Source organism: Manihot esculenta, chromosome 15 (genome assembly GCF_001659605.2).
Source record: "Manihot esculenta cultivar AM560-2 chromosome 15, M.esculenta_v8, whole genome shotgun sequence".
NCBI classification, from domain to species: domain Eukaryota; kingdom Viridiplantae; phylum Streptophyta; class Magnoliopsida; order Malpighiales; family Euphorbiaceae; genus Manihot; species Manihot esculenta.
Window position 1 is genome coordinate 6,885,803 of NC_035175.2, and position 9,953 is coordinate 6,895,755.

Sequence of the window (9,953 nt, forward strand, 5' to 3'; positions counted from 1 at the left end):
TTTAATAAATATTAAATTATATTACGACATTAATAAAATTTTATATACTGTTAATCGTAGAATAGATTATCTTAAATTAATAAAAAAAATATTTATGTGTTTAATTAAAATTTGTCTAATTGCCTTTGAAAACAAGTAAGTACTTAGTTTCTCTCCTCCCGTTATCTACACATGGAGAAGGTCTTTTTTCGACTACCGGAGGTCTGTTGCTTGGCCTTGGCAGAATCATCGGTGTCGGCTGAGCTGCCTAGGTTAGCTAGTGTTTTTGGGCTTCTTTACTGGGTCCCTAAGGCTCCTTGTTATTGGGCATAAAATTGATTGTAATCAGGTCTCTGCCCTCTACATTTCATGCAATGCAATTTACAGCTGACAAAAAATAAAAATAAAAATAAAAATCCTGCTGCCGTCGGTTGCTCCATGATAGAGTTGATATTTTACTTTTTGATGTTTATTCTGTGATAGTAATGATGTCATTATTATAGTATACATGTATTTATATAAATTGAAGGATTAAGACAACGAATGTTTTGCCTTGTCTTGATTGACTAACATACATATTATGTGACAATGATGGCGTCATTATTGGGGACCAGTGTTCAAAAACTTAAAATTTGCTGTAGTATTAATACAATTAAACCTTGGAATTATAATTGAGATTAAAAAAAATGGATACTATCTCAAATGCGTATATGTTGTAATTTGATTGAGATATCTTCTCTCCGTATAGCAATGTGTTAAGTTTGTGTCCTGTCAATGCAATCTTAAATAAAAGATAGACTTTAATTTTTGAGATAAAATTCAAAAAATATTAAATAAAATTGAAACGATATGTTAAATAATTGATGTGAAAAAATCTCAATATATAAAAGTTCATTTATTGAATAATATTATTTAGCAATAATTTATATTTTAAAAAAATTATTTATTTTATAAAAAATATTTCTCACATTTTTTTTATTTTCAATAATTATTTTGATATAATGAATTTTTTAAATAATAATAATTAACTTTTCACAAAATATAAATTTTTATATTATTTCAAACTAAAATCCATTTGATGTTTGTAATATGTTTGGTTTATTATGCCTGTATTTCATTTTTTTTAGTGGCATACGATCTGTATCATAGAGTACAGATTCCTTAGCCTCATTGTTACCCGACAGAGAACGAGATGAAGCCATAGAGCACGATATAGTAAAAAGAAAAGAATTTTCATGTCGTAGGCAAACAAAAAAATATCACTTTCCCTAAGATAAGTGAAACTTTAACAATTTTGGGATGAGATGAAAACCAATCTGTTTTAGCATTTTCTGACACGTCTAGGAAAATTTGTATATAATTATTAAATGATACTTAATTTGGAAATAGAATTAGAATGTTGCATTGTTTTAAAGAAACTAATTGATACATCGAGTCACTCAATTTTATTTAAATAAAATTTTCACAAAAAGCCACCTGGCTTTCTTTTCAATTTTATTTATTTTTTTAATATAATTTAATAAATTATTTTATAATTAAAAATTAAAAGGATAATATATTCTGGAATGATTACATAATAAAAAATTACATAGAATTCACAACACAGATAAAAATTTTCTCAATCCCATTACCATTGGCTGCTGACTCGGCCAAGCCATGGTTGGTAATAAAATTCCAAAAACAAAAGAAAAGGAAGCACACCTGATTCCAAAAGCTGTAACAGAAACTGCTACGAGTTAACAGAAACTGATACGACTCAAACTCAACTTACGTTATTCTATTACTTCAGGCTTATTATTTATTCACTATAAGACTTCTCTTCATCAATTATACATCTCCCTCTTCAATTCCCTGCTTTCTACAGATTCTTTCCCTATCAACTTTTGCTTATCATCCATGGAGCATCAAAAATCAGGTAATACTGTTTGGGATTTTTTCTTTTTTTCCTTTTGGCAAATTGTTGAGCTTGTTTAATGTTTTATGTCTTCAAGATGAGATTGTTGCGCTGGAGGTTGAGAAAGAAGTCTGCAGTGAATTTAAGGCTCATGTGTTCTCTTCTTCTGCAGAGGTTTAAAACTCTAAAACTCCATAATAATTTTCCATGCTTATGTATTGTTTAGGGTCTTCTTTGCAATCTTCTTACATCTTTGATAATCTCCCAAATTGGTCCTGTTTTTAGGACAATATTGCTCTGCTATTTGTGTTTCTCTTTCATGCAGACATTCAGGCTATTGCTCTGTTGGCTATTGATCGTTTAGGGAAAATAGGCAGTGGGTTGGGAGTGGATGTGGGATTGTCAATTGTATGAAAAAGAGAGCTGTTTTTTATTAGGTCTACAATTCCTAGCAGCTCATGGATTTGATGTGGTTATTTTTTAAAAACATACAGCAAGTTAGATTGTGATGCATTGTGTATAATGATGAATGAAAGGATTCTATGGTATGCACACTCACGCCCAGGACGGGGGAGGAGCCCTAAGGGGAGTGTCTAAATCCCCGCACATTACCCTATCCAAACCCATGTGGGATTCAATATGCCCTTTCACCGGTGGTTTACACCATGCAGTGGAATAAGAGTTGCAGGTTGGGGAAATCTTTTCCTTGTGTTTGGCAACTTAAAAAAGAGGAAATGTTTTTGTTTTGTTTGGATAGAGAGAACCTGAAAGGGAAATGTAATTATAAACAAAAAGAAGAGAACGTTTTGATTACTGTTAAATCAAAGAGGGTAATAAGGTTCTCCATCAAAGTTAAAATTTTTACACCCTAGTATGGGTTTTTGTAATTAGTTTCAACTCCTGGAAGTGGAACGATGAGGCATACGCTCCCTTCCTTTCCATTCTCCTCCTTTTAAAAAATTTTTTAAAAAAAGTAGTCAAACGAGATAGTCAGAGATTCTATCTCCATTCTCCTTCCTTCCCCTTCATTCTGCTCCCATCCATGCATAGTGTTTTGTTTAATATGGTGGTGAAGGTGAAGCAATTTAGGAGTGTGATAAGGTTTGCATTAAAAAATAATTTGGCTTTGTATTTTATCCTGACGCAAGAATTGGCTTCCAACTGATACAGATATGATTAAATTCATCCATTCAGATTGATGCCTGCCCTCATTCCCCTCAAGGGTGTCAACTAGTTCAGTGATTTTTGTGATTCAAATAGAAATATAGGAATTATCAACTTCAATAAGATTTAGCAAATAGTCCCGTGACTGCAGGAGAACTTTACCTCATCCTTCTCCATTCTATTTCCATAATATTTTACTCAACTTTCTTCTCCATTTCATTGTTGATCAATCAGTTGCTTGAAAGGCTACATGAGAAATGGAGTTCGGTGAAAAAGCAACCATACCCAGCAATGTATTCAAGCGTGTATGGAGGAATAGTTCTTGATCCTGCAATGATGGTGATTCCTATAGATGATCACATGGTTCATCGAGGGCATGGAGTGTTCGATACGACTATCATTTTTGATGGGTATGCATAAACATCTATGTGTCTTATATTTTAGTTGGCATTCTATGAATTTCAACTCGTTCTAGGCGTCCACTCATTGTAACTTTTCTTTTCCCATCATTTTTCAAGTACAATTGGAGTTAAAATTTCTTAAACTATATGGCTTATGCAGATATCTATATGAGCTTGATGTCCATTTGGATCGGTTTCTAAGATCAGCATCAAAAGCAAGGATATCTTCTCCTTTCCCTCGCTCAACTCTTCGAAGCATTCTTATCCAAATGACAGCAGTATCAAAATGCAAGAAAGGAACCCTAAGATTCTGGCTAAGTGCAGGCCCTGGAAACTTCTTGCTTTCCCCTGCAGGTTGTCCAACTTCTGCTTTCTATGCTGTAGTTATTGATGATGACTTCTCCCAGTGTAAGGAAGGGGTTAAAGTGATAACTTCCACTATCCCCATGAAGCCACCTGAGTTTGCAACTATGAAGAATGTGAATTATCTCCCAAATGTCCTTTCAGTAATGGAAGCCGAAGATAAGGGAGCATTTGCCTCCATCTGGGTTGATGACGAAGGCTATATTGCCGAGGGGCCGATTGTGAATGTGGCTTTCATAACCCAAGATAAGGAGCTTATCTTACCTTTCTTTGACAAGATCCTTAGGGGTTGCACTGCATTAAGGCTTCTTCAACTAGCACCTAAATTGGTCAAGCAAGGGCGGTTAAAAAGTGTTAAAATGGCTAATGTTACTGTTCAGGAGGCTAAAAGGGCAGCTGAAATGATGTTTGTTGGAAGCACATTTCCTCCCTTGCCGATTATCATGTGGGATGAGCAACCCATTGGAGATGGTAACGACATTTCTTTGTGGCAGATATCGTTATTTGTGGTTTTTAATGTGGAAGCTCTTGATTAGCAATAAAAAGGAAAATAAACCTTCCAAGTTGCTGAATTGCTCATTGAAAGTTCACTTTTCTTGTTGCATAGCATGAGATATGATTTTATAAGAACTGTTTTTTGCAATTGATTGGTTATGGATGAGTTATTGATTTCTTGTAAAATACTTAGTTTCTTTCTTCTTGTTTGCAGGTAAGGTAGGAGAGTTGACCATGGCACTCTCTGATCTGCTTTGGGAAGATATGGTTGCAGGCGTTGGCATGCGAAGGATACCTGTTCCTTATGAGAAGCTAACCTCATAGATTCAATAAGTGAAACCAAAGGAATGGTTTAAACTTTGAACTTAAACTTCAGCTTCACTCATTGCTCATTGCTGTTTTCCTGCAACTTGTCAAGGGACTTGCTTTGGCTAGTCATTGTTCATGGAATAAAAAATTTGAAGTTTGCCTCTGTTCTCTTCATTATTTGAAGTATATAGTTAACATAATTATACCTTATAATCATCATCTGCACTAGATGGTTGGCAAGACATGTTTGGAAATTCTCAGGTCATCTGGGTTTGATTTCTCTTGAAATGTATAAAAAGTATTTTAGCAAGACAACTAAGTTGACCTATCCTCAAACTGGTTTTGTCAAATACATGGTTTTAAAATGTTCTGCAACAATAGCTGGGAAAACATTTTCACCTGGAGATAGATTTCCTAGCAGCTTGGAAATCTTCTAGGAATTTAATTCTCGGGTAAAATGTATCGAAGAATGAAAAATCCTTGCAAATTAATACAAAATACAGGACAAAAACTTGAAAGTCATCACATCTTTATATATATCGTTCTTACCATTGAAATCATGCTAATGTAGCATCATGAGGAGGTAATAAATATAGTTCCATGGGATTGAAGAACAAAGTAAGTTGTCATTGCAGAACAACTCCCAGCTCTTCCTCACCTCTAAAGATATAGCAAAGAAATTTCCCCATGTCACCCATTCCGAAGAAGGAAGCCTGAGCAGCAATGAATTGGCAAGCACTAGCCTCCAAGGATTCATCACAGCCGACAAAAGCAGGTGCCTTGAGCTTTATCATCTTGGACGCAAGCTATGAGTAAATATTTGCAAGAGATGTGAGAAAGGCTAGTTCTTTTTATTCTTTGAAGATGGAGAAGAAAGCAGTGCCTGCTTAGCTTTGAAGCGAAATGCATATAATCCACACCATTGAAATAGCATCTTACGGTTGCTTTTTATCTGCATCTAAGTGCGTTTTCTTTTGGTAGTTCACATGTCTTGCTTGTGACCACTGTCTGCCACCGTCGCTGACTTTTTCTTCTACCTGTTTTCAATTTCTGTTTTCTCAGGTTTAAAGAAAAAAGAATGGACAAATTATTTACTTCAAAATCTTGATTAGAATTTCCTTTTTTAGAATGAGAAGCACTTGCCCTGCTTGCCGCATGCTAACTTTGAGTGCGAATTAAATCTCATTCTTAATTGGTATAAATTTAATTAGTCAAATCTCATTTCAATGCTAACCTATTTAAATTTACTAAATTTTTTTAAATTCATCACATATATAATTTTTAAATTTTAGTATAATTTGGAATTCAATAATTTTTTAGTGAATTGAAAAGTCCATCATATTTACTATTGTGCCTTTTCTTTTTTGAATTTCATTAATTAAGAGTACAACAATTCAAAGTTGCACTGTAGCCTTGAAAGGTCTAAGGTTCAACTCTCCCAACCCCTATTTTAAAAAAAAAAAAAAAAATTCAAAGTTGACGGTATATGAACCAAGCCACTTATAAATATTTAAGATTGGAAAAATTACTTTTTAATCCCTGAGGTTTAATGTAATTAACACTTCTGTCCCTCTATTTTGACGACCCAACACTTAAGTCCCTCACTTTATTTTCTGTCCAAATTCGTAGTCCTTCCGTCCAAAATAGCCGTTTGGGATACGTGAATTGACAAAATTAACCCTCATTAAACCCAAACCCAAATGCCCCTTCTTCTTCTTCTCCTTCTTCTTCTTCTCCTTCTTCCTACCCTTTTATGCAACTTCTTCTTCTTTCTCCTTCTTCTTCTTCTCCTTCTTCTTCTCCTTCTTCTTCTTTCTTCTTCTTCTTCTTCTTCTTCCTACCCTCCTTTCTGCAACTTCTTCTTCTTCTTTTTCTTCTCCTTCTTCTTCCTACCCTTTTCTGCAACTTCTTCTTCTTCTTCTTCTTCTTCTTCTTTCTCCTTCTTCTTCTTCTTCTTCTTCTTCTTCTTCTTCTTCTTCTTCAACTGGAGAAAACATGAAAGAGAAAAAAAAAAGGAATTTCACATTAAAAGAAGGGTATTTCTGGAAAAAATTATCATCTCTCACTTTTGACTCTTTGATCAAACGGTTTAAATGGACGGAAAAACTATGAATTTAGACGGAAGAGAAAGTGAGGGACTTAAGTGTTGGGTCGCCAAAATAGAGGGACAGAAGTGTTAATTACGTTAAACCTCAGGGAATAAGAAGTAATTTTCCCTTTAAGATTTGATAGAATTTTAAATTAAGGAAATCCATTTTCTGAATGAGTAAAGTGGATTTGGGCTTTTAGAGTTTATAGTTTATTGGGCTTTTATTTATATAGGTTTTAGAAACACTTTTATGTCTTTTTAGTTTCATGGCCCTGGATCTGTAATTTTTGAGTTCTTTTGAGCCTTTTAACAACCATCCTAATATCTTTGATAAAAAAAAAAAAAAAAAAAAAACATAGCAAGAGGATATTTCAAATAAAAATAATTATTTTTGTGAATTTTCAAGTAATAAATCAGAATATTTAAATAAACTTTTTTCTTACTGTTTTATTCTCATTTTTCTACTACAAATTAAATTCAACAATTCAATATGATAGGAACTAGATAATTGAGTTTGGGATTAAGTTAGATATTTATTTTAATTGTTATTTTGAAATATGATGAATTATTAACCTATGAATTTGTCCATGTGAGAATCTCAAGGAGTCACTCAGGTCTCGGGGTTTGTTCAACCATCCCAATATCAACCCTTCCCACAGGGCCCTGGATATTCGATGGGAGGTATATCGGATTACCCTAGCTTTAACCCTTATCCCTCTTTCATGCCTTATCCATCTTTCTATCCACCGTACCCCCAATACCCAATGTATCCACCCTCACCTTTCTATCCAAATGTAGCAAACCCTAATCAAGGGAATGTTGCACCTCCTCCACCATCCCCTGAACCTGTAGCTCCTGAAGTCCAAGTACCCAAACCTAGCTCATCTAGAGGGAGCAGAGTTAAAATGACAGATTACTTGAAGTAGGATGCTTCCAAGTTCAAGACAGGAGATGATCCATTTGAATACCTGAAGACAGTAAAGATGATTACAGATGAGTTAGGAGCAGATGATTGTAGAGCCATTCAGATGGCGGGATTCACTCTTAAATGCAAAAAGGCTCGTGAGTGGTTTAAAAACTATGTGGACCCAAGATTGGACAGTTTAACCTGGGAGGAGTTTGCTAATGAATTTGCAGGATGGACTTTCCCTGATAGCTCAAGGGAATTGAAGATAATTGAGTTTGAACAGTTGAGGCAGACTGAGGAGATGAGTGTGGATGAGTTTACAGATAAGTTCTTGGAGCTGTTGCCGTTTGTGGAGCAAACTTATGATACAGACCAGAAGAAAGCAAAGAGGTATACCATGAGGCTCCACCCTAGGTATTCCTCCTTGATTCTTGCAGCAGAGAGGGAGAGCTTCCACACTATTGTGGATGCGGCACGAAAAATGGAGGCTAGTGCCATCATTCAGGGAACAGTTAAGTAGTCAGTGGCACAATCTTCGGGTTCCAAAACTCCAGGTAGGGGAAAGCTAAATCCCTCTTCTCTGAGTACAACAGCTTCAGGCAGTAAGAAGTGGGGTAAAGCCAAAGCCAAAAAGAATAAGTTCTGGAATCGCTTGAAATCAGGTCTGGGACTCGGTGGTGGCTCGAGCTCGGGTTCAGATGGCACAGAATGTTTGAGGTGTGGTAAGCTACACAGGGGAGCGTGTCAGTTTGGGACTACAACTTGCTTTAGATGTGGGCAGGAGCCACACATGGCACGGGAGTGTCCTAGGGCACCTTTTATGGCACCATCCCAGCAGACAGCTTCTAGTAGTGTGGCTCAGCCAGCAGCTCCAGCCGCTACTCAGGGCAGTGGCAGAGGCCGAGGGAGAGGGGGCAACCTCTTCTTCAGCAGGTTCCTGAGGTGAAGGTCCATCAGCTCCAGCTCGGATCTTCACTATGACTCAGTAGGAGGCGAACACATCCAACACCGTGGTGTCAGGTAATCTCATCATTGGTTGTTTAGATGTGTATGCTTTAATGGACCCTGGTGCATCTTATTCTTTTATTGCTCCGAGAGCCGTTGAGAGGTTGGGTTTGATAGTCTCTGGGTTAGAGGGGGTCAGTGGACCCAAGTGTGATCCATCAGTGGCAGAGTCAGTCTGCTAGTTTAGTCCGGTGTTTGGTGGGAGTAGATGGTTCTAGATTTGACGAATTTTGATGTCATTCTAGGGATGGATTGGCTATCTGCTCATGGTGCTACCTTGGACTGCAGAGACAAGGTAGTCAGGTTTAGAGATCAGGATGGGTCAGAGGTTGTCTTCAGAGGAGACAGGAGGGGTACGCCTAGAGGTCTGATATCAGCCCTACAGGCTAGTAGGTTGCTCAGGAGAGGTTGTCAGGGGTATCTAGCTCATGTGAGAGAGCTTGATAGTCAGGTCAGGGAGCCTGCCTCAGTGCCCATGGTTAGGGAGTTTCTAGATGTCTTCCCAGATGAGCTTTTAAGACTACCATCTGCTAGGGAGATAGAGTTTGAAATAGAATTGATGCCTGGAACCAGACCAATCTCTATCCCTCCCTACAGGATGGCACCAGCATAATTGAAAGAGCTAAAGGAGCAGTTGCAAGAGTTGGTAGATAAGATTTCATCCGACTGAGTATCTCACCATGGGGTGCTCCAGTGCTGTTTGTAAGGAAGAAGGATGGATCCTTGAGACTTTGTATCGACTATAGGCAGTTGAACAAAGTCACTACCAAGAATAAGTATTCGTTACCTAGGATCAATGATCTATTTGACTAGCTAGCAGGAGCATGTTATTTCTCCAAGATAGATTTGAGATCCGGGTACCACCAGCTGAGAATAAGAGAAGAAGATGTGCCGAAGACGGCATTCAGGACTAGATATGGGCATTATGAGTTTCTAGTGATGCCGTTCAGGCTAACCAACGCCCCTGCAACATTCATGGATCTCATGAGCAGAGTGTTTAGTCAGTATCTGGATCACTTTGTTATTGTCTTCATGGATGATATCTTAGTGTATTCCAGAAATGCAGAGGAGCATGCCCATCATCTGAGGTTGGTTTTGTAGACCCTGAGGGAGCACGGCTTGTATGCCAAGTTCTCCAAGTGTGAATTCTGGTTGAGGAGCATTTCATTCTTGGGGCATATTGTGTCAGAACAGGGAATTGAAGTGGACCCCAAGAAGGTAGAAGCTGTGGTTAACTGGCCCAGACCCACTACAGTAACAGAGATCAAGAGCTTTTTGGGTTTGGCAGGTTACTACAGGAGGTTCGTTCAGGACTTCTCTAAAATTGCCACTCCTATGACCAGATTA

At 37.1% G+C, this 9,953-nt stretch overlaps 1 protein-coding gene across 1 annotated transcript; it reads left to right on the forward strand.

Annotated features, from left to right (window-relative positions):
• Window positions 1-1,670: 1,670 nt before the first annotated feature.
• On the forward strand, window positions 1,671-4,779 carry LOC110602571 (D-amino-acid transaminase, chloroplastic). Its single transcript, XM_021740120.2, has 5 exons — window positions 1,671-1,894; window positions 1,971-2,047; window positions 3,272-3,447; window positions 3,599-4,272; window positions 4,511-4,779. The coding sequence occupies exons 1-5, from the start codon at window positions 1,876-1,878 to the stop codon at window positions 4,618-4,620; spliced, it is 1,056 nt and encodes a 351-aa protein (XP_021595812.2). The 5' UTR covers window positions 1,671-1,875; the 3' UTR covers window positions 4,621-4,779.
• Window positions 4,780-9,953: the final 5,174 nt, after the last annotated feature.